Consider the following 26,208-nt stretch of genomic DNA (forward strand, 5'->3'; position numbering starts at 1 on the left):
CACACCACAAATTTTCTTACATGAGCTCACACACATCCTTTGATGTGGACATGTTGATCCTTTTCCCAAAAATCAAACGAACATCAACTTTCAACATTATATTGTTCATAGGCTACCTGGGGTATGTATTTGCTACATGTTGTAGTGATGAACCCCCACAAAACTGAGATGGAAATCGACTTTCAAAGTTACAATTATTCATAGGCTACTTCGGTTATGTATATGCTACATGTGTAGTGTCAAGGGCCACATTTAGATTCATTGAAAATTCTTGGGCCTCCACTTTGTCCTACCATGCAAGACTTCCGGCCCAGCACCTTGCAAGTTCAAGAGGTGTATGAATTACAGTGGCATTAACGTCTTTGGTCCTCCTGTGGCAATGGTGTTGGACGTATGAGGAGTCATTGTGGTTGGTTCTTGTTGGTGGTGATACATGCTAAGTGAAGTGTCAAGTGGAAACTCTGGGCTCATCAAAGAGGTCACAACATCTTCACAACTACACTCCTTCCTATACTCTAGCATTATGCCTGTAAGCTCACACGACTCCTGCAACCATTTTGGAACACTCTACATTCATGCAAGTCATTGTTAACCCACACCAATAAGCTAGTAGTCAATGAGTTATGTGAATGAAAAAGAAGATGAGTATAACATCTTTCATTTGATAGATTTGCATAAATGGTCTAAAAAATAAATTTATTATCTTTTAATCTATAAATGTGATTAGATTTATGTGATATATGGTAATTTTCTCACACATCGCCCTTGCAAAAGGGGGGGATAGATAGCAAAATATGGGGAAAATATGTTAATGTGTATGAGATATAATTGAAGTCACATGCCCCCTCTATGAGGCGTTTAGCCAACGTGTGATGGTGTGAATTAAGAAAACATGTGATGGACACACCCACACGGTGAAATCTCTCTCTCTCTCTCTCTCTCACACACACACACATGTGAAAAAACACACACACACACACACACGTCCTCACTTCTAGATTCCATCCCACCCATTGCCTCGTATATAATTCTTTTGCCATAAAGTTCCTTATCGCGATCGCACAGGGCATTGCTCTCAATCGTATTCATGGTCTCTTCTAATTGTGGAGAGCTTTACGGTATTATTTTGCGAGAAAAGAAAGGCCGGGCTTTACCTCCAGTAGCCAACCTATGTACTTGACGTGATTTACGTGTTGATTCATATCCAGGTCCTGAAGCCGTGGCTGCGCGGTTCACGTAGGCGAAGACAGTTAGTTGCTCAGGTAGATCATCGTAGCACTAGCTAAAGAACCACGAGATTGAGACGTGAACCCACTTACCACCAGGCCACTCTTGATATAGGGAGCAGAGTCGTCCAGCATCGGTATCTTCCTACAAGGTTGGTCTTGCAAAACAGATCTATCCACAAAGACGGTAGAAATCTCATCTCTAACAGTATCCGGCATCTTGGACAATCTTCTCACTTCTTGATTCATCATGGCCCAATTGCTGTATACGTATACGCCAAGATCCAGATTGTCAAGCAAATTGAAAGACGCATAATTAGTTTTCCGATCAAAGTGCACGATCATATGAGTGCTGAGCACAGAGGACCCCCGCATGCTGCAGCCTCAGTACGTTACCTGGTTGCTCGTGCAATAATCTGACCATTGGACTCATCACGAACTAAGAAGTCTCGCCGCATACCATGCTTGCCAGAGCCGCTAACCCACGAGTCGATCTCAACAGCATCCCCCCTGCACAATTCCATTCTCATTGCTCCTCTCTGAAGAACTACATTTTGAATCCTCGACAATTTAAAATATATTTCTCATACCAGACAGGATATCGCGTCACTTGGATGTGCATTCTAGTGACAATCCAGATAAGTCCGTTCTTCATCATTGCATGCGTCCTTCCCATTCCATCTCCCACGAAATCCAGCATGCCAACATGGTTCAGCGACGTTTCCTGCAAACAAATCCAACAAAAAGCATAAAGGGATGAGCATCGGCTGCGAGCAATGTAGCTCCAAGTGTCACTGTTCATGAATTTGTCACACACACTATATATTCACAAGGGACTTGTAACTGTTTCCCATATAGGGGAAACCTCTCAAACTAGGTAAAATAGAGAAATTTCCTAGATAGAAGTATGCATTCTGGTATGTCTATCTAGGCAATCTCATTCTCTACATAAAATGCAACCTCTATCTAGGAAAAGAGGTGGTCATCTAGGAAATTAGACGAGTGTGGTAACTAGGAAATCTAATTCTGTATCTAGGCAATCTCATTCTCTATATAAAATGCAACCTCTATCTAGGAAAAGAGGTGGTCATTTAGGAAGTGTGGTACCTAGAAATCTAATTCTTTAGATAAAAACTTATACCCCTATCTAGGAAAAGAGGTGGTCACCTAGGAAATTAGAAGATAGCATGTTTAATTCCATTCCTTACATAGGGAAAGTTCTTTCATCAAGAAATTAAAGGGCTATTAGCAAGTTCTATCACATCTACTATATAGGAAAAGCTTCTTGTCAATCTAGAAAAACAAATGGCCACTCAATAAATAACCAAACACACATTTCTTATACATAAAAGCTTTTTTTTAATGTCAATATTAAATTTGACATATAAAAGATAACACAAATATAAAAGATGGCTTTCTTATTAGAAAACATCATTGAGGGATTTCTAAAATTTAGGTTGATTGCTTTAGTGCACATTAAATGGAGCCAAAATACATGGACGTAATAAAGATGACTTACTTGAGGTCAATCCTACATATAAGGATATTACTATCACCAAGTAGAAATAAGTATTTATGCCAAAATTTACAAGCTTCTCTCTGTGAATGAGATAGAGTCATGTGCAAGTATTGAAGCCACATACTGATATAACAATATTTTGAAAGGATTGAACCACCCAATTTTGGCAAGTAGGCCCTACATTCTAGATTGAAGTAAATATAATATTGTTAATGGCAACATGCACAATGTGATTGGGACCAAAAGTTGTAAGTTTCTCTTTGTGGCTAAGATGGAGGGACGTGATATTTTCTCCAAATGGCCCAGTTTTGGCATGTAGTCCTTCATTGTTTCTATGATTCATGAAGAATGTTACTATGACCATGCATATGTATGTGATATGATGCATTCCTAAGAGCATACTCATGCCTACTGAGTAGTTTGATGAACTAGGTAATCGCGGACGAGCTGGATTGGCGGATAGTTTGTTGTGCTTGGAGTACATGCAGCCACACATACTTTACACCGTAGTAATATTGTTAGGAATAGGAGGGTCATACAGACGTCTTACACTAGTGGAAGGGCATTTATTGCAAGGACATGCAAGAATAGACCCATGCTATGGCATAGACTAGAGTATGGCCTCTATTCCAATAGATGTCTACTCCATATGGTTCAAACTTCCAAATTGACGGGTGTGGCCACTCTAGTATTGGCCATACTTGTTGACCTTTAAAAAAGGAGCCACTGCCATGGCATCCTTGCGCAATATAGAGTGTGCAGCCTCTTCCAAAAAATCTACAGCTCGTCGTCGACACCCACCTGTGACCTCTCCTTTCCCATTCCTCTGTCGTTCTCTTTCATCCACGACCACATGAAGTTACCGCTAATGGACCTCATCATAAAGCACGAGCCTTTGCAAACTATCTCTGATTTCTACATCAAGCCATGGAGCTTGGAAATTGTAGAACCACTATATTCAACTCACATGTGGAGACGAGGCTAGGTTCCATGAGACTTCCATTTGCCCATTTCTTTGTTCCAAGATTTGTGCGCTCTGTTGTATGATGACCTACAGCAAGGTGACATCCCTTCCCCTGTTGCATCTAGAAGTGATATCCATAAAGAAGCAAGTGGATGTGGGATTGCTATGTCTTGCTAGTCATTACCAAATGGTGGAGCTAAGCTAGCACTTCAGGTTGGTCAAGTCCACCAAGCGCACCCATAAGTTTGTCACTGCACTTCTTTCACATCTCTCCACCTCATTGCAGGCCAATGGATTTAGATGCTCAGGCTCAAGATATGCAAGGGTTCCAATAGCAACTAGGTTTTCGAAGTTGTTGGATTGGAGTGGATGTCATGCATATACACATTGAGTGTCCTAGTGGGGAGACAGGTCCAGATTGGTATGATCATAATGAGTGGTTCTCTATGTGCTTGTAGTCCATTGTGGTTAGTGAGATGAGGTATTTGGATGTTCTTGCATGGTGGCTTGGCTCTAACATCGACATCCGAATTTTTAAGAACTCCTTCCTTTGCTTGGCTATTGCGTGAGGCATGTTGCTAGATAGTCTGATTTTATTGATGGTGCTTTTTGCATTCGGGAGTACATCCTTGGAGATGGTGTACATGCACTTAGACCATGGTTCATCACTCCATGTGAGACCCCTAGCAGAGACCTATAACATAAGTTCAAGTACTATATATCTATCTACCTTGGGTAGTGTGCAATTGATCGATTGAAAGGCCAATGGCAGTAGAACTTCCTAAATCTGACGCCCAAGTTGGTCGCAAGGAGTATAGTGGCATGTTGCATAAATTACACAATATGTTATCCAACGAAACAAATTAAATAGAACTCATCGAATGAACTATTTAAATGGAAGGATTGGTGGTTTTGTGTGTCTGTCAACGAGACATGGAAAGATATCAAGACAAAGAACAAGGAATACATGCAGCTTGACAAATGATTTCACTATTGTGGATGCATCAACTTATCAAAAGAGCTTATCAAATGATCCCATCATGGTGGATGCATGCAATGAAGGGGCAATTGGTGAACTTATCAAATGATCCCACTATGGTGGATGCATGCATGGAAGGGATACATGAACTTATCAAATGATCCCACATTGTTATGGGTCTATGCAAGTGAAATCTGGGTGTCTGGATCGGTGACATGGCAATACCTCGATAAGAACTTCCTAAACCCGAAGCCCAAGTTGGTCACAAGGAGTATAGTGACATTGCATTTTTGCATGATATGCTTATTGTAGCTGGGGATGTGTTAGAAGATGACAATTGCTCTGATGGACTACATGATGAGGATATGTGCCATCGAGCAGTTGAACCCATTGTTCATGCTCTTGTAGGACTGTAGCAACTCGGGCAAGTGCACAACAAGATGATAAATGAATGATCCCCTATTTTGATGGGTGTATGCATGCAAGGAAGGAATACATGAAACTCAACAAATGATTCTACTATGGTGGGTACATGAACTTATCAAAAGAGCTTATGATCATACTATGGTGAGTGCATGAAAGTTGCGATACATGAACTTATCAAATGATCCCACATTTTGGTGGGTCTATGCAAGGAAAGTCGTGGTGTATGCATCTAAGAAATGAAGTTAAGTTGGCATGAACTTATTAAATGATCACACTATGGTGGATGCATGCAAGGAAGGGATCCATGAACTTATTAAGTGATCCCACTATGGTGGATGCATGCATGGAAGGGATACATGAACTGATCAAATGATTCGACATTTAGGGTGGGTCTATCCAAGGGAAATCTTGGGTGTATGTATCGGTGACATGAAGGTAAGTCTTCGATGAACTTATCAAATGATCCCACTAAGGTGGATGCATGCAAAGCTACGATACAATAAAAGTTATTGCTACTTTGTATGTTGTTTTGGTTTTCTGTTTGTTTGTTATCTTCATCATCTAAATGCATTGTTCACCATTTGTTGGTGGTAATCTTCATAAAATAAAATAACTTTGAAAGGAGAGAATATCAAATTTAAGTATGGCCGTCTCTCAATGTTCAATGTGATTTTAGGTGGTTTGTAAAAAGATTTGTCCATCCTGACATGATAAAGTTTAAGCCATGCATATCCAAGTTTCAACTTCTTCTTAGAGTAAGGTACACACCTTATATCAAGAAGTTAGAACATAACTAACTCTATTGAGAAACTATAAATGTTCTTACTGCTTAATAACAAAACAGACTGCCTCAATTCAAAGTTTCTCCCCCCCATGTCAACCTTTAAGGGCCTGAAACAGAGGTTTCACTTGGTGAAACTAAAATGGTTTTAGGCATTTCATTGATATGGGTTTCCGACCCCTCTGAAATGGTTGCTCATAACTCATGATGTAATGGAATTGAATAATGGAATTGAATCTGAAGGTCTTCTGCTAACTTCTGGGAAGGATACTTGCATTAAATAGTAACATTGAAATTAACATTGATGCCAAATTTAGCAAGCTTTTGAAATGCTCTAGGATTGTCTATACTAGTAGTTGTTTTGAATGATGCGATCGATGTTTGTATTGGCTTTGGTAAGTATATATATCAATACGTTTTTGGATAAAAATATTATGGTTAGGGAGTTGGTCAATGTATATTTAATGAATGTTGGTCCATGTTTACAATGCATCTAGCATCATATAATCGGTGTGCACATTTGAGTGATAGCCATTTATCTTTGATGAACTTTTCATTGGCAAATCCCAAACACCACTTCGCATGGCATGTGCCTTTCTTGCTTTTCACCCCATTTTGAAAGTTACTAAACTGGCATATCTTTGAAGAACTTTTCATCGGCAAATCCCTAACACCACTTTGCATGGCATGCCATTTAGAATCACGTACTTTCTAATGGCTTGTACTTTTTTCTTATTAATATGGACGTCATCAACAGATATGATTCGGCCAAGATTAAATAAAGGGAGCTTTTGGAATTTCGCTTAATTGTAGCATTGAAATGTCTAATATATTTAGACATGTTAGGTGTCCTTGGTACTTGGGTTGAAGGGGGTTAAAAGGGTAAAGAGCATGGGAAGGGTGGGTTTGATGGTACTTGGGTTGAAGGGGAAGGGTTAAAGGGGGAAGGCGCCAAAATGAAAAAAAAACCCCCCAAATATTTCCCTTGCCAGCGGTCCTCCACCTTCAAACGGCTCCTAAACGGTGCTTAATGCCTGTGAGCTTTCTATGCCCTCACCCATGCTTTGTACTCTCCCTGCACACGGCACGCCCTGGCCTCCTACAGCTTTGATCCCTAATCGTGGTACGTGACTCTTGATCGAGTCGATCTGCTGCAAAGCTGTCATCGCTGGTACTAGTGTCGTCGTCGACTCGTCGATCGACGGAGCAGCTGCAAAGCAATATCACAGCACCGGTACCGTACCGCGTGAGTACCGTGCCAAACCTCGACCATGGCCATGTACTGCAGCTGTTTGACGACCTGTAGGTAGATAGTAGCTCTCAGCTCGATCCCCGCTTGAATGGACATTGATCCCCTAGCCTATAGCAGCTACTGTACCCGTCGGCCCGCATCGCGCGTCATATGGACCTGCAGGACGTATAGCTAGCAGCTACTGTACGTATACCCGACCCGTGTCCCGTAGCTACTGTATACCCGGCCCGCGTCATATCTTGCAGCTAGGTATTGTGTGCCTTAGCAGCACCTTAATCGATTGGTCTAGCACCTATTATAACCATATTTCGTGCGTGGCGGCGAGCCCGTGAGCAGAGCAACAGTGCACAGAATTAGCTTGCATTTGTACTGGCAGAGCACCAGAGCAGAGTAGCAGAAATTATACCGTGGAGCTCCCCAGCGATGGCGCGGTAATCGATAGCTAGTGCAAGGTAGTAACGTATATCGAGGTATTCATCTGCATCAATCCAATATTCTTCCAGCATTAGAAACCATAGTTTCTATAATCAACGAGAGATTTGATTGCCTATCTTCTATGTTTCTTTATGCTTCTATATATGTTTCCATATACCTATTTGATTGCCTATCCTTCTATATGCCTATGTCAATTAATAGTTAAACAATTGCTTCTATGTTTCAATATGCCTATGCTAGATGCCATTGTTTATGCTTCTATGTTTTATTTGGAAATAGTTCATTTGTCTCTCGAAGCAATTGAGGCATACAGATAACATGTTTATGTTTGCGCATGTTTCTATATGGTTCTATATCTCATTGCTTCTAGGCTATTTATGCTTTATGTTCTATATAGATCTATATGCTTCCATATCTATATCCATATCTATGTGCTTCCATATATGCCTATACTTCTTTAGTTTTTGTTTCTATATGTCTATGCTTCTCTAGTCTATGCTTCTTTATGCGAATGCCATTGTTACCACCAGGTTTTAGATGTAGCTCACAATGTTTTATTGGATCTATGTTTCTACTGAATTTATGCCTATGTTTCTAAATGCCTATGCTTCTTTAGTCTATGCTTCTATGGATTTATTCTTCTTTGCCATTGATGAATGCCTATGTTTATGCTTGCCTATGTTTCTATATGCTTCTATGCTATTTATGCTATAGTCTATGCCTATGTTTCTATGGGTGTTTCTATATGTCTATGTGTTTCTATGCCTATGTTTCTATATGTCTATGCTTGCTTATGTCTCTACATGCTTTCTGTGAATGCTAGTATATGCTTTATGTGAATGCCTATTAAGTTTATGCTTTATGTGAATGCCGATTTGCCTATGTAGTCTATGCTTCTATGCCTATTTAATGAATGCCTATGCTTCTATGCCTATCATGCTAAAGTAAACCTTTCCAATTACATGCGTGCCTTTACTTTTCCTTAATTTTAAAGTAATTTTAAAATAGGCATGTATGCTAAGATCAGAAGAGTAGATTGGAAGAAATTTAGTTTTTAAAATGTATATAAATATAATGCTCGTGTTTAAGTCTACGATTGTTAGAATGCTTTTGTTTTTAAATGTATAATATAAAGCTCATGTTTAAAATCTTTATGCTTTTATTTATGCTTCTATACCTATTTAATGAATGCTTTATGTGAATGTCTATGTCTATGCATCTATGTTTATGTATGCCTATGTCTATGCTTCTATATGTCTATATGCCTATGTGACTGCCTATATGCCTAATTCTATATGCATGTTTTATGCTTTATGCTTTATGGATGCACTCTTTAAATGTTTATGGATGCCTTGTTTATGCTTAATGCCTATCGCTATGCTTTATGTGAATGCCTATTAAGTTTATGCTTTATGTGAATGCCTATTTGCCTATGCTTCTTTAGTTTATGCTTCTATGTCTATATGCCTATGTGAATGCCTATTAGTCTATGCTTCTTTAGTCTATGCTTCTATGCCTATTAAGTGTATGCTTTATGTGAATGCCTATTTCTATACTTTATGTGAATGCCTATTTGCCTATGCTTCTTTAGTCTATGCTTCTATATGCCTGTTTTATGCTTTATGCTTTAGGGATGGACTCTTTAAATTTATGGATGCCTTCTTTATGCTTAATGCCTATCGCTATGCTTTATGTGAATGCCTATTAAGTTTATGCTTTATGTGAATGCCTATTTGCCTATGCTTCTTTAGTCTATGCTTCTATGTCTATATGCCTATGTGAATGCCTATTAGTCTATGCTTCTTTAGTTTATGCTTCTATGCCTATTAAGTGTATGATTTATGTGAATGCCTATTTGCCTATGCTTCTTTAGTCTATGCTTCTATATGTCTATATGCCTATGTGAATGCCTATATGCCTAATTCTTTATGCATGTTTTATGCTTTATGCTTTATGCTTTATGGATGTTTCCATTGGTGTTTGTGCCTATGTGAATGCCATTGTTTCTTTTATCAGCTTATGGTATGGCAATATTTCTTTTATTAGCTTATGGTATGGCAGTTTCATTTTTATGTTATGATACCAGTCTTGTTCATTCCATTTAGTTGCAAAAAAATTATAGGAAGCTCAAGCAAATTGTTTCATGTTTTTATGAAACCTTTGATAGATGAATTAGAAAGTTTGTTCATAGATGGAATTGATATAGATTTCAATTATCCAATGCCTTTAATTTTTGGGCGTGATAGCTCTTTTTCCCAAACCTTCAAAGCACGTGCTATGCTTATGATGGTGACTGGTGATCATCCAGCTCAATGTAAGATTAGAGCTTTTAAAGATGGTGGCCAAGCTTTTTGTTGTAGAGACAAACCTATAGCTACTTTAGAATGTGAAGGATCAAGTCGATACCTTTATCACCAAAATAGATTCCAATTCAGATATGCTCCAGCCAAGAGGTCCACAAAAGATATGTTGAGAGACTTGCTTCTTGGAGAGTGAGCAAGCACTCAAACGCAACGTGAAGACATTCTCAAAGAGGCTGGTCTTTCAGGTAGATCATGTCTATGGAGATTATATGATCTTTATGGGTTCGATTTATCTCTTGATCTTGTGTACAATTCTATGCACATACTAGCATTGAATATGTTTTCAAAGTACATGAGCTCTTTAATGAGAGACATCGACAATAGAGTGAAGAAAGAAATCGATGAAGCAACTCATAGAATGACATTGGCCACACCTTATTCCATCCGATATGGTCGATGGCCAAGGTTTCCTAGCAAGTATTTTGAGAATTACAAGGTAGAGGAAACACAAAAGTTCGTACAATGGTGTCTTCCTTATGTCTTGAGTGAAGTCCAAGGTATTCCTAAGAAATTCTATGATTTGGGTCTCTTGATCATAGATATTGCTCATGCCTTTTATAACTATACTAGAAGTAATGGCTGGTCTCAAGAAGACATAAACACTCTGAGGGTATTGCTTGCTTCTTGGAGAGTAAGATCAGAAGAGTGGATTGGAAGAAATTCAGCTCCATTAGAGCATGTTGCAGGTTTCGGAGAATTTCTTGATGACATTTTGCGACATGGCAGCCACGATGGGTTTTGGTGCTACATACACAACAAGACAAAGCACCCATAGATGCATGCACAGACGCGTTTCATGAACTAAATAAAAAACTTACGGGTGCATCTATTTGCGCGTCTATTTTCGAGTCTGGAGACCCACGTCTAATTGCACATCCATATATTAGACTCACGCGCATATAGATGCGCAGTTAGACGCTTAAATAGACGCGCTTATAAACGCGTTTATAGATGCACATATAGATGCAAGTCGAACAGACAGACGCAAATATAAACGCGTTTTTAAACGCACTGATAGACGCGCTTTTAAAAAAAAAACGAAAATTTACAGAATACTGTGTATGTTGTGTATGCTATATAGTTACAAGAATCCCATATCCACATTGTGTAATTCAATTCTTACAGCCAACCGCATTTTAATTACAATTCCAAATAAAATATTACAACTCCAAAACGCAATAAAATTGAAAGCTCAAAAAGTGCTTGTATATACATATAGCACGAAGCTAAGCCACGTCATGTGGCTTCAAGTACAAAAAATAAGGAAGCTAAGCCACGTCATGTGGCTTCAAGTACAAAACATAAGAGGAGTCTATATACAAGAGGCACGAAGCCAAGCCAGTGGCTTTAAGTACAAAAAAGAGTAGCTAGCACTACTTCTACGACTAATCCTCGCTGCCTTCCACGCTCCCTTCTGCACTCCCTTCTGCGCTCCCTTCTGTGCCTCCTTCCTCGTCTTCCTCATCGTCTTGTGCATGGCCCTGTATACAAGGGACAACATATATCAATGTATGAAAAATCAAATATTTACTTATAATTTTGGCATTATTTAATTACTTTCAAATACCTGGGGGGCCGCTCCAGTAGCTCGGGTATACTGCTCCTCAGTAATCAACCCGTCATCATAGAAGTGCCTCCATGTATCTCCTTTGCGATGGTGGCGGTGGTAGGCTATCTCCACTGGAGTAGGGTATCTGCCCATGATCTCAAGCTACATGACCGCGACACACTTTGTGGAGGGATTTATACAAAGAAACAACCAACCTCCTAATAAACTACATAAGCAATATAATTTGAGATCGATACTTACAAATTGGGCCTCCCATGATTCAACACCCCCTGCTCCAAAATGCGCGCTTCCATATTCCTCCATCTGGATCCTCCGTGCCTCCACGTGCTGCAGATTGGGGTCCTCCCTCGCTGACTTCATTGCCTTCTTCCACTCACGCTTGTGAGCGGTGTGGGGCGGGCCCCTTAGTGGTTGACCTGCCTCAAGCCTGGCAAGCTCCGCTAGTGCCTGCCTCTTAAGCGAAGATCTTTTATTGCTAAGTATCGTAACAATCTTTGACTTCCCCCATTTATCTGTGAGCTGGCGATTGGGGGAGTTAGGATACCTAGAGTGAACAGTAGCGAGGGTCTCATCAGCCAACCTCTTTGGGTGGTCTTTGTAGTGGATAAAGCAATCTCTATAATTGTTAGCAATTATAGAGTGCATGAAGGCCATGATGTCCTTCCCCCGCACATCCATCAAGATGCCTCCTGTCTGAGTGATGTCATAATAAATCGTACCATCACCCAGAGGCACGTCTAAACATCTGAATCATCATCCTCCTCACCGCCACATGGCCCAAAGCACTGTGCCATGCATCCCCCACCGCTCTCCCTGCTACTACGCCTGCTATCCTGTCGTGTCGAGCTCGTATGCTGGCCACTTGTAGTTGGGGACTGCACGGGACTACGGTGACCACTCGTAGCTGGAGAACCGAGTCTCGATGGCACAAGAGTATGTCGATGGCTCGCTGAGACAGAAGGACCTCCTGACAGCATGGGGGAAGGGGCATAAGACGGGATGGCAGAAGGGACATAAGACGGCATGGGGGAAGGGGCATAAGATGGTATGGGGGAAGGGGCATAAGAAGGGGCATAAGACGGCTGTGCTGACTCTGCTGGGGTGATCTCAGGCGGTGTGGGGTGGGTTGGAGTCTGTAGTGCCGACTCCTGGGGAGTGTTTAGAGTACCCGTCATATACCCGTATAACTCCAAGGACTAGGAGGGTGCCCTAAAAGGTTATATAAGTCCTTCCAAATAGATTCTCGCTTCCTGGCCACATGTTGAACTAGAAAAAAGGAAAACAATCTATTACTGATGAGCTGAGAAGAAAGGGGAAGAAAAGAGAGGCTTACTATCAGAGCGTGTCTATAGACGCGCCTGATTTGCACATCTATAGACGCATCTAACAGAGCGTCTAGCTACTCGTCTAACAGAGCATCTAACAGAGCGTCTATAGACGTGTCTGTGTGTGTCTGCAACAAGCCAGACGCGCGGTTAGATGTGCTTGTAGAGGCGCTTTTAGACACGCCCTGAGACGTGCCTATAGACGCCCTCCGACAGACGAGTTTTCTAAAAAGTAGAAAAGGACATTACGCCAGACACAAAAACGTGACACTGATACCCAAATCATGTGCTTCTTGGATACGAGAAAGTACAAAACTGGAGAGAGCAAACTTCCAAACAAGATCAACTGCAAAAAGACTTACTTGGATAAAGGTATGGAAGGTTCTTCTTTCTTTTTCAAAGTTTCTTCTTCTCCTTGTTCGTCCTCCTCTCCTTTAAGCTTAGAAGTAAGTGTGGGTGCCTTTCTCCTGAGTGTAGGCTTGGAAGTACGTATGGGAGGCTCCCTCTTAAGCTTCGAAACTATGGATCTGCTAATAAAGAAGGAAGCAAGCCGCGCGAAGTTTAAGTAATGTGAAGAAAAGCAAAGTGAGCGGCGCGCCGAAAAGCAGGTTTAAAAGCCGCGTCTATAGTCGCGTCTAATAGCATGTCTATAGGCGCGTCTAAATACATGAGTAGACGCGCATCTAGATGCGCTGTTAGACGCGATGTTAGATGCGACTATAGACGCGGCGATAGACGCAACACAAAGTTTAAATTAAACATTTGAAGAAGAGCAAATTTGGTGGGTTGTTTGTTTGTAGGATGTCTCCGTCTTCAACAAGTAGCTCCAGTGAGGATGAATCCCTCCGTATCCACCATCGCAAAATGTGGTTGGAGCAAAAAATCAAATTTCTGTGTGATCGATGTCGAGGAAACATGTATCGTGCACGCAGGATTACACTCAATCATATCTCAAAGTATGGAGAATGGGATGTGACCGTAAACAGGGTAAGGGTTTGTAAGTTAAGGTTGATTGAGATACCTATGGGTGTTCATATGTTTGAGTTATGATCCCGTTTTAATTTGATACAGGATGTAGTGCCACACCCGCATATGTTACCCTATGCCCGTCGTGAGGAGGCGAAGCGTCGGCGATATGAGGTGGGATCTTTAGGAGGGACCATTACGGATGCATGGAGTGATGGTGATAGTAGCCCTCCGCCATTACCTCATGAAGCCGTGGAGGAGGAGGTGTTTGATGATATGGTGCGGGATTTATATGTCCATCAAGGGAGGGATAATAGCATGGAGTAGGATGATCTTTTTACCGCAGCATTGACTCCACTGTTTGAGGGGTGCACATTCTCTATTCTACGTGCCTCCCTTGAGTTACTAAACTTGCAAACCATCTATGGATGGAGCAATGCAAGTTTGAATGCATTACTCAAGTAAGCTTTAAAGTCGATTTTGCAAACATGGTGAGTTTTGCTAGTGGGTCAATTACTCGAACGCTTTCCCTCATTTATGGTCTTCACGTGCAGGCTATTGTGTAAAATGCTTCCAAGGGAGAATAAAATACCGACCTCAAGAGATATGGCAAGGCAACATGTGACCTCTCTTGGAGGATTAGATTACAAGCGCATCCATGCATGTGTCAATGATTGCATTTTGTTTCGTGGACTACATAAGGATGCAAGAGAGTGTCCTACTTGTGGAGAGGCAAGATATAGAGCAGATCTCAAAACCTTGGACATGTCTCATAAGGTATTGCGACATTTTCCCATAATCCCTCACATCCAACATATGTTCAAGTGCAAATCTATTATTGCAGAGCTCATGTCATGGCATTCCTCCCATCGATCAACTGATGGCAAGTGGAGAACTCCCGTGGACTCTCCTACGTGGAAGCATATTGAAGACACATGGCCAAGCTTTAAGAAAGAACCTAGGAGCTTGAGACTTGGGTTGGGTATGGACGGTGTGAACCCATTTGGTCTCAAAAGCATGTCTTACAGTGTATGGCCAATGGTATTGGTGAATTACAATCTTCCACCCTCTATGGCTATTAAGAAAGGACATGTCATGCTGTCCATTCTAATTCCAGGGAAACATAAAGTCAAAAACCCTGATGTTTATTTGGAGCCTTTGATTGATGAGCTAGAGATACTTTGGAGAGGTATCGAGGTGCATGATGTGAGTAGGCCTCCCTCATCACGAGACTTCAACTACAAAGCAGTCTTGATGTGGACGATGCATGACTTCCCAGGCTATGGCGAGTGTTCAAGTAAGCATTGCATTTTTAAATTATGAATAGGCAAAGGATGTGGCACCCTAAACCCACCTTCCACTCTTAATTGCATCTATTGTTCAGGTCCCACTACATCGGGTTACCATGCATGTCGTGATCCTTCGCTAGTTGCCTCACGGGCAAACGCATTGAATAAGGTCATCTATGAGAATCACCATCGATTTCTCCCACCTGATCATCCTAGATATGTTGCCCCTTGGAATGAAGTCCTCCCACAATCACTCACCGCGGGAGATTGGATGAGAATTTGGGACGGTTCCACGACTCCTCCACCACTTGGCATGAGCCGGTAAGGGTTTGTAACTATTGGCTGGAAGTAAAGATTTGCTATATTGGTTGAAAGTAAAGATTGCACGCTAACACTTTATTTTGTTTAGATACTCCATCTTTTATCGTTTACCATATTGGTCCCATCTCAAGATCAATCACCTGCTTGATCCCATGCATATCTTCAAGAATGTGGCATCTACCATTTGGGAGCATTTGAATGGGACACAAGATTTAGCAGGCATAAGGGAGGATCTATGTAGCACGGGGAGGATGCGTGAAGCTTGACAATTCGTACTCCCACTGGATGCATGAGGTGTTTGAAGGGAGCCTTTACAAAGAGCAAGAAAAGAGGTGTAGAGCAATTATATGGCTTGAAATCTCATGATTGGCACAAGATGCTCCAAGTAAGTATTTTATATGCATAATAACTTTTTCCTTTCAAATTTGTGAGTGAATAGCTATAAGCAACTAATAAACCACCTCCTCGTGGGTTCAGTTCATACTACCTACTAGCATTTCATGTAGTGCATCGAAGGACATGAAAGATTGTATTTACAAGATGGGTGAGCTTGTGAGGTATGTGAGCTCAAAGGAAATAGATCCCACCACGCTTGAGAATGCTCGAGTTATGTCAGTGGAGGCGGTTTGTTTAGTGGAGGAGACATTTCCACGTTCTATTCTCACAAGCCAACTACATCTCATAGTGCATTTGGTGGATGAGATTGCTATATGCGGTACTGTACATGCACGATGGTTGTTCTTCCTCGAGCACTTCATGAAGACCTTGAAGGGCTTCGTGGGACAAAATGCAAGACCCAAAGGTAGCATGGCCGAGGGTTGGTTGGTACAAGAGTCACTTGTATATATTTCTGAGTTTCTTGTTGATGTGGATTGCTCTCTCCCACGACTATGGAGAGATAATGAAGACCTAAGGATGACCTCTATTGTGCCTCAAGGAAAAGGACGCAACAAAGTAATAGACGCAGAGTTGCATAATAGTATCAACCTCTTTTGCGTGCTTAATAGTGATGTGATGAAAAGATGGGTGACAAGATACGAGGATGCAAAGGCAAGAAGACAAGAAGAAAGGGCCCTCTTTCGTACACACCACGGATCTCGTGTGCCATACCCTCAGCATCTAAGAGCACTTCCAAAGGATATTCATGTGGATTGGCTACTTGATGAAATGGAGAAAGCAGAGAAAGACGACGGGATGCATATCACAATGGAAGAATGGGAGTATGCAAGGGGATGCATGAGCAAGGTCAGTATATAGAATGTTATGCATAAGTTAGGAGCTTTTTATAATTTAGATTGCTTATTTAATTTATTTTTTCTTGGTGTAGTGCACTATGTTCAATGCTATATGGTGTGAGGGCAAGCATTTTCGAACACAACGGATTGATGATAAGAGAAACACACAAGATTACGGCATCATTGCTAGCTTTGAGGGAGCCAATGGAGCCATGGATGATTATTGTGGCATAATCCAAGATATCATTATGCTTGACTTTCGACACTTCTTTGTGTATGTTTTGAATGTAAAGTGGTTTAAGGACGTGGTGGAAAGAGGCCCTAATGCAACAATCAAATGCCATGCAAGTGGCTTTGTAACTATTGACTCCACAAAGTTTTGGCAAAGTAGGAAGGACACACTAGTACTACCGCAACAATGTGAACAGGTACTGTGCACACATATAAAAATACTCGCTTTTAAATATTTGATGCAAGAAAAGTAACATGATTGTATTTGTGTTTGAATTAGGTTGTCTATTAACCAATGGTGGATAATAATAGATGGTGGCATGTCATACCTATTATGCCACGTTCCAAAGTGATGTATAGTACATTTACTAATATGGAGCGTATGGAGGATGATCATGGCCATGGACGTGATGATGACCGTGATACAAGAGAGGAGGATGATCATGAGATAGGAGATATAGATATTGAGGCCATTACCCGTGAGGACGAGCCTACCATTCGAGATGCTGACTTCGATGAGCACATGAGTGGCACAAGTAGTAGTGGGTTGAATGTATTTGTAGATCTAAACACTTGTTTGGATTTTGAAGTAGATAGTTTGGCAAGGGTTGATCTCATTGAGGATGGGATTGAACCGTAGCCCCATAATTGATATTGGCAAAACTATTTTACATATTGTCTCATTCTCCTCATCTCACTTAATTCTTGTATATGTGGGCTTGCAAGAAATTATGTGCTTTGGTAATCATGGGCAATGTTTGGAAAGCAATGATGTACACCAAAATCTCACTTTCTGTATTCTCTGGTTTGCGTCTATATACGCGTCTAAATGCGCATCTGATTCTTAGTGTAAACGCGCAAATACACATGCAAATAGATGCGCTAATAAATGGGATGTTAGACGGGCCCGTATTTTCTCAGGTCAGACGTGCACGTAGACGCGGTAATTTACGCGCAAATAGACGAGCTTTTAGACACATATTTACACGCATCCATAATTTCTCTACTAAAGCAACGCCTATAGATGCGCCCGCTATTTTGCGCATCTACCAAGCGCATCTATAGTTGCTTTGTGTTGTTGTGATATATGAGCGTATGGTCTCAACATATGCTAGCATCAAAACAAACAATAAGGACAATGAGATTTCATATGCAAACTATCATCGAAGGAAATTTTTCACATGGGTCTTTCTACATATTCAAGAAGATGCTGATAGGTTGTTTCCTCATCAAAGGATGTTGAAAGAGTTTCATGGAGTTCTTTCAGTCCCAGATGGATATTTAGTAGATAAACATGGATGTTATGACTGTCCTCAATGGCATTCATTAGGATTGATACATGTATCATCCATTGAAAAAGAGAAACATTTATGGAGTTTAGCCACATTGCATGCGAACGACTATCCTTGCCAAATAGTCATTGGCCAAAAGGGTATTGTAATAGCAAGAAAGAAGCCAAAAGTTAGATACGCAACAAGTGAGGAAAGAAGGTATGTAGAGCAAAATCTTCAATTCGGGATTGAGAGAGTAACAGAATACAAGAAAATTATGTTCAAGGGTGAGGTTTATAAGATTGAAGATAAGGTTATCGTAAAGTTTGAAGAGGATGCAACATTAGTCTCTAGTGTGGGACACTGGAAAGCATGTATAGCATCGTTTTTTTCCTTTCAGCATAATGGTGACATGCAACTATTCTTTGGAGCACACTACTATAGGCAACACATTGTTGTTGAAAGAGGATATGAAAGATTAGATGTTGATGGCACCACTGGCATGAGTGTCCTACAAAATGCATATTTGCCATACACCTGGAATTGTATAAGGCCAATTAGTTCTTTATTGCATAAGTTTATTCCTCTACAGCATGGAGGTGGTATCATTGCATATGATACAAAAGATTTAGGATTGAGAACACGTTTAATCCAGCCTGGTTGCATTGGATGTATTCCTCCTTGGCTAGAGGAGAATGATATTGTTTTATTGAAGTCTAATCTTGATACAATATGCTCACCAAATGATCTCACGTATGCCATTGAGATGGAAGGTCTCAATGGAAGACAACGAATGGAAGGATTGCTGGTTTTCTGTGTCTGTCAAAGAGACGTGGAATGTTATCAAGACAAAGAACATGGTAGTTCAAGGCAAAGCCAAGATAGTTCCTATCATGTGGCAATCTTAGGCATGTAGCTAGGATACATGAAGTTAACATCATTCAAGGAATTCGAAAACAGATTTGGTACGTATTTGTATTTGATTTCCTTTTACATCTATTTCTATTTTGTGTGTTTTTATTTGATACTAACAATAACTATACTTTTTTATGCTTATGTTGTGCAGGATCAAGATGGCTAGCAACAACATGGACATGGCGGCGCTACTAAAGAAAATGATGAGTGAAGATGCAAGTTTCCTTGGACTCATGGATTCCATGGTTAGTTCAATTAAAGGTATGTCATTTTTTGTTGGATTTATGTTATGCATTTTGAGAAAGAAGGGGTTGAACATGTATGTTATGCTGATTTTGTAAGCATGTATGTTATGCATTTGGAGAAAAAAGGTGGCTGATTGTAAGTGTGTATGTTATGCATTTGTAAGCATGTATGTTATGCTTTTGGATGTAAGGGAGGGGGCTGACTTTATGCACTTGGATTTAAGGGAGAAGGCTGAATTTACGCATTTGGATTTGAGGGAGAAGGCTGAATTTTTTGGTGAAGAGAACTGTTTTATGAATTTATGGGCTGTATTCATTGCATTTAGAGAAAGAAGGGGCTGATTTGTAAGCATGTATGTTATGCACTTGGAGAATCTAGGTGGCTGAATATATGGCATGTATGTTTTTTATATAGGGAAAATGCCTATGGGAGATGCATCAAAGGATGTGTCCTTCAAAGAGAACAAGGAGCGTCTCTCTTTGCAAGATAAATCTCAAGTTTCTGTTCCTCCGATCTCAGGGGCAAGTTTTACACCTACATATGATGAGGTGTTTAAACCACCCAAAATGAATAGTAGGGATAAGAACAAGCTATATGGGAAAGAGCTCCTAGAAAAGTGCTTTAGAGACCAGCATTCTCTATTGTTAGAAAACGACCATCGTGTACGAAGGTGGTTCGAGGGAATAGAGACTGTTATAGATCTACGGCATAAAAAGGAAGAACAACAGCATATTAAAGGCATCATCCATGAGCGTCATCATGAGATAGTGCCTCTAAAGTTTAGTGGAGTTGAATATAGCTGGAGAGAGGAAGATATATACAAGTGGTGGATCTCCTTAAAGCAGTCTAGCAGGAAATACTCGAAGAAGAGGACCCTTGTAAATAATGTGAGTTGGCTTTTCAATTATGTGATATTTTATAAAACTGTATATTTGTAATATAGATATGATCTAGTCAATGTATTCTATTGTGTTTCAAAGGACGAAATGAGCAAAGTTCAAAGAAATCTGGAGCATGAAGCAACTAGTCCTTGTATTGACAAGTCTCTTTAGCAGTCTATTGGAGATTCTATTTCTATTAGAGGGGAATTTCATGAACAAGGATATTCAACATCTCAGGTTGTTGACACATTTGAAAGATATGTTTTTCTAAGAAAAAATAAGAATATCGTATACCAATTGAACTAAGTTCTCATTCCTTTGGATTTTAAAGTGATATATAAGAGTTTGATAAAATTTTGTATGTCTATTTGAAACTTTTTAGAGATATATGGAGCCTCAAGCAACTACGTGTATTGACGAGTCTCCACGTAATCCAATTTCAGAGAAGGTATGTCCAATACATTTAATGGTTCTCTAGCATGAAGTAAAAATTTTGTATTTATTTGCATAATTTGTGCCACTTCTTACTTGGATTATTTAACTCTTTAGCAGTCTATTGGAGATTCTATTTCTATTAGAGGGGAATTTCATGAACAAGGATATTCAACATCTCAGGTTGTTGACACATTTGAAAGATATGTTTTTCCAAGAAAAAATAAGAATATCGTATACCAATTGAACTAAGTTCTCATTCCTTTGGATTTTAAAGTGATATATAAGAGCTTGATAAAATTTTGTATGTCTATTTGAAACTTTTTAGAGATATATGGAGCCTCAAGCAACTACTTGTATTGACGAGTCTCCACGTAATCCAATTTCAGAGAAGGTATGTCCAATACATTTAATGGTTCTCTAGCATGAAGTAAAAATTTTGTATTTATTTGCATAATTTGTGCCACTTCTTACTTGGATTATTTAACTCTTTAGCAGTCTATTGGAGATTCTATTTCTATTAGAGGGGAATTTCATGAACAAGGATATTCAACATCTCAGGTTGTTGACACATTTGAAAGATATGTTTTTCCAAGAAAAAATAAGAATATCGTATACCAATTGAACTAAGTTCTCATTCCTTTGGATTTTAAAGTGATATATAAGAGCTTGATAAAATTTTGTATGTCTATTTGAAACTTTTTAGAGATATATGGAGCCTCAAGCAACTACTTGTATTGACGAGTCTCCACGTAATCCAATTTCAGAGAAGGTATGTTCAATACATTTAATGGTTCTCTAGCATGATGTAAAAATTTTGTATTTATTTGCATAATTTGTGCCACTTCTTACTTGGATTATTTAACTCTTTAGCAGTCTATTGGAGATTCTATTTCTATTAGAGGGGAATTTCATGAACAAGGATATTCAATATCTCAGGTTGTTGATGCATTTGAAAGATATGTTTTTCCAAGAAAAAATAAGAATATCGTATACCAATTGAACTAAGTTCTCATTCCTTTGGATTTTAAAGTGATATATAAGAGTTTAATAACATTTTGTATGTCTATTTGAAACTTTTTAGAGATATATGGAGCCTCAAGCAACTACTCCTTGTATTGACGAGTCTCCACGTAATCCAATTTCAGAGAAGGTATGTTTATATTAATATCTTGAATGGTTCTCTACTTTTAGTAAAAAATTATACTTTTTCATGTAATTTATGTGACATCTTACTTGGATTATTCAATTCATTGGCAGTCTATTGGAAATTTAGTTTCTATTGGAGGAGAATTTTATGGACAAGGATGTCCAATATCTGAGGCTGTTGAAGCATTTCCAATAAAAGATACGTTTTTACTTTTATAAAGAATATAAAATGTTTTCTTTAATAAAATCATATGCTCTTTTGTGTAGATAGATAAGTTCATGACGAAGAGATTCGAAGGGTTTGAGTATTATCACTCTGATCAGGTGTGTAAGTTTCAATCATGAGTTTTCTTCTATTATGAAAAAGTATTATTAACCATTCAGTTATTCACAATTCATCTATCTTAAATATTTTATATCAGGATTCTTATGGTGAAGCGAATGCTGATATGAATGAGATGACATTTTCTAAGATGCTTCATGGTGACATCACTACAAATGAAGATAAGGTATGAATTGCCTTTATCTTCTAGATATGCTTATGATTGAAGCTATTTTCTTTGATTCAATTGTGATCAGCATCTTCTTTTTAGACAAGTTTTAATTTAATTTTGTCATATTTTTAGGATCCAATATCGAATGTGATTGATTCTACGAATGAAATATCTAGAAAAAGTGAACGAAAGAGAAAGGTAAATGTGTTCGTTTATGCAATACCCTTTAAAAGTAAAGCAAGTACTTTGTATGCTTGTATTCTTTACATAATTCTTTCGAATGGCATTAACACTACTTGTTGTTTATCATTCATAGGTGAGTGAAAAAATGAGAGATCACTTAGAACAGAAGACCGTGCAAAGAAGTGATAAATTCCAAGGAAAGAGATGCAAGGTATTCTTATATTTAGAATTTATTTTCTATGATTTGAAGTCTTTATACCTTGATTTTAATCTCAAATTTTTATTTGAATTAGAACTTAAAAGATATTCAAGGTACAGACATGGAGGTGACTACGGTTTCAAGCGAGTATAAAAGAGTATGTAATAGCCTTTTACATTAGGCTTGATTATTTAAATCATTTGCTTCGATTTGGTTAATATATTGTCACTTGTTTTGTTATCATGCCCTCAGGTGGATGACATTTCAAAGGAAAATATGGAGACGATACTTTTGAAATACATGGGAGTCCACACAATTCATGATATGTACTTTTCCTTAAAAAGTACATATGTGAAGCTTAAAAAGATGGAGAGTAGCTTCAAACAGTACTCTACAGACATCAAGAAACCAGCCAGTAACATTATGATAAGGGACATTGTGCATTGGCTTATTAAAAGTCAAAAAGTTAGATTCATGGAAAAATCTGATGTGCTTAGTTTAGAAGATATAGAGATTTTGATATGACATTTAGCTTGACTCAAATAAGTCTTCAAATTGTTATGTAGAACTCTTTTAGCTCTCTTTGGTTGTCTTATATTTCTTATAGTAGAAGTTTTTTGCTTTTTCTTTTGAATATTGTAATAACGAATGGACTTTTTACCTTCTTATTATTTATAAAAATATTAAAGAGAACTCCATAATCTTTTTGATGGTTTTGTTGAATCTTAGTGTAGATAGTGTGAGTTAAGGTAATTATAGTAACAATTGCTTATTGCTCTATTTACTTTAAGAGCTCAAATTGCTACATATAAAAATGTGAAACATGAGTGCTTCATTTCTTAAATGATATAACTGAGACAAAATCACTTATTTCACGTTCTCCCTATATAGGGAAATAGAAGATTCTCAATATTGTTTACTAGTTCATAACCAGGAAGTTTGCAAACTATGAAAAATGGGGCATTTCCTCATTTGTCTTACAAAGAAAAAGAGGATTCTCTATATCATTTACTAAACTATAACTAGGAAGTGTGCAAACTAGGGAAACTGGAACATTTTCTAGTTAGACTATGTAGGGAATTACTAATGAATTTCACTATCTAGGAAAATTTTCCTATATGGTGAAATTTTCTAATGATTCCCTGCATTGACTTGCATAGGGAATTTTTTGATTGATTCCCTAGATAAGGTCTCGGATAAGGTAACTACGAAGTGTTCCATTTTCTCTAGTTTGCACTCTTACTAGTTATGTTTATTTCAAACTAGTAAATGATATAGAGAATCCTCTTTTTTTCCTATACAGATAACATCTCAAAGTTCCTTGTGCTAGTCTCTCACAACGAAACAGATGCACCTCGAACCCCACGATTACGCAGTGTACAACTAGATGCTGGTGATGAACGAATTAGAGTAGGCTTTCTTTCAATGTAGTGGAAGAGGGGTGGAGGTCGTTACCTAGAAAAGATTTGTGATCGTTTCAATGGAAGTTGTGTAGTCAGATCCCATCTCATAGGAGCAGATAACAAATTTCTGGCGGTAGATCAACGTGTTGTCCACGCACACAAAACGTCTTGCTCCGAAAGAATGCAATGGAATGCGACGCTTGGGCTGCTTCAGGGGCTGCAGAGGGGATATCAATATGCCATCAATGGCAGTGAGTGGTGGGTGGAGAGCTGGCGAAGGTGGGAGGAGGGTGTTGGGCAATTGAGAAGGACGTGGGGGGCATTGCAAAGCGGCCTGCAGGGGACCGGAGGGGTGCTGGAGAAGGTGCGATGAGCGAATGGACGAGAGTAGAAAGACGACATATCTGCGATTACGTCCATATCGGTACTGAGAAATCAATGAAATGGTTTCTGCTATTGTTTTGTTTGCTATGGTGTTCCTATAGTCCTTCAGCCACCCCTCTCTTATTTATATCAATGGATTCAGAAGGTTGGTGAGTAGGTGGCCTCTTTTCTCAGCTCAGCTCACCCAATCTCAGCTAATCTCAGCTGAACATCTCGACTCTTTCAACTTTACTCTTTGTCTTTTGATGCTCCTTCGTTATTAGTAGGTTACAAGTTTGAAGTACACCATGAGTTTACATCACATGCAAACTCATAAACAATATCATTAGTCAGCTAGTTATATATTTGAATGGCCTTTTTGCAAGAGGCCTAGCTCGAGCCAATTCTAATTTTTTAGCAAACACCCATAAATAAATACTAATGTTGATATTAATATTTATTTATTTATTTATATATATTATTATTAGAGTTTGAGGGAGATGGGAGATGCCAACTCCTTTATAAACAAACAAACAAATATATATTAATTTAAATAAAGAAATAATTAAGTGAGAGAGAGAGAGAGAGAGCCTTTGAGCCTTATGGTTCCTAGAATCTTAGCATAGTTTGGTACCATCTAGTACAAATATAAACACTCCACCTCTTTATTTATATTGATCCACATCTAGTATTAGTGATTGACATGTCCATAGGTTAAGCCATTACATCACCTGATTCAATTGAAATCCACACTTAAGAGAATGCTTGGAGTTCCCTACTTTTGGTAGCTTCACTAACTTCTTTCTTAAAAAAGGTTAGTTCACAACAACACAAAGCAACTATAGATGCGTAAAATAACAGGCGCATCTATAGGCACTATTTGGATAGAGAAATTATGGGCGTGTCTAATAGTGCGTCTAATAGCGTGTCTACTAGCATGTCTATTAGTGCATCTAATAGCACGTTTATTAGTGCATATGCACTATTAATTAGATGCAGATTTAGACACAAAACAAAGAATATAAAAAGTGAGATTTTGGGGCAGCCTGATAAATGTACATCAATGCTTTCCAAACATTGCCCATGATTACCAAAGTACGTAATTTTAACAAAAATATCAATGCTTTTTTGCAAACCCATGCCACATATACAAAAATCAAGTGAGGTGAGGAGAATGAGACAATATGTAAAATAGTTTTGCCAATATTAATGATGGGCTACGGTTCAATCTCATCCTCAATGAGATCAACCCTTGCCAAACTATCTACTTCAAAATCCAAACCAGTGTTGAGATCTACAAATACATTCAACCCACTACTACTTGTGCTACTCATGTGCTCATCGAAATCAGCATCACCAATGGTAGGCTCGTCCTCATGGGTAATGGCCTCAATATTTGTATCTCCTATCTCATGATCATCCTCCTCTCTCGTATCATGGTCATCATCACCTCCATGGCCATGATCATCCTCCATACGCTCCATATTAGTAAATGTACTATACATCACTTTGGAACGTGGCGTAATAGGTATGACATGCCACCATCTATTATTATCCACCATTGGTTGATAGACAACCTAATTCAAACACAAATACAATCATGTTATTTTCCTTGCATCGAAGGTATCAAATATTTAAAAGTGAGTATTTTTATATGTGTGTACAATACCTGTTCACATTGTTGCAGTAGTACTAGTGTGTTCTTCTTACTTTGCCAAAACTTTATGGAATCAATAGTTACAAAGCCACTTACATGGCATTTGATTGTTGCATTAGGGCCTCTTTCCACT

General features: G+C 39.0%; 1 protein-coding gene and 1 pseudogene across 1 annotated transcript; one reads left to right on the forward strand and one right to left on the reverse strand.

The window, feature by feature from the left end:
- Nucleotides 1-91: 91 nt before the first annotated feature.
- Nucleotides 92-24,203, reverse strand: LOC147902223 (palmitoyl-acyl carrier protein thioesterase, chloroplastic-like). The gene is made up of 6 exons (XM_087375327.1): nt 24,108-24,203; nt 1,817-1,950; nt 1,623-1,736; nt 1,320-1,488; nt 1,155-1,223; nt 92-567 (listed from the first exon to the last, which is right to left on the reverse strand). The coding sequence occupies exons 2-6, from the start codon at nt 1,924-1,926 to the stop codon at nt 343-345; spliced, it is 687 nt and encodes a 228-aa protein (XP_087231453.1). The 5' UTR covers nt 1,927-1,950; nt 24,108-24,203; the 3' UTR covers nt 92-342.
- On the forward strand, nt 18,933-23,177 carry LOC147902224 (uncharacterized; annotated as a pseudogene).
- Nucleotides 24,204-26,208: the final 2,005 nt, after the last annotated feature.

This window comes from Dipteris shenzhenensis, chromosome 5 (assembly GCF_047967505.1).
Source record: "Dipteris shenzhenensis isolate YYH24624 ecotype China chromosome 5, Dip_SZ_1.0, whole genome shotgun sequence".
NCBI classification, from domain to species: Eukaryota; Viridiplantae; Streptophyta; class Polypodiopsida; order Gleicheniales; family Dipteridaceae; genus Dipteris; species Dipteris shenzhenensis.

Excerpts from the sequence above, each read along its gene's own strand:
- LOC147902223 (XM_087375327.1), bottom strand. The coding sequence starts at position 1,926 with ATGCTGGATTTCGTGGGAGATGGAATGGGAAGGACGCATGCAATGATG. Across the intron at positions 1,489-1,622 it reads ATTATTGCACGAGCAACCAG|CAATTGGGCCATGATGAATC; the intron begins GTAACGTACTGA and ends ATACGTATACAG. Across the intron at positions 568-1,154 it reads ACATAGGTTGGCTACTGGAG|AGTGTTCCAAAATGGTTGCA; the intron begins GTAAAGCCCGGC and ends GCATGAATGTAG.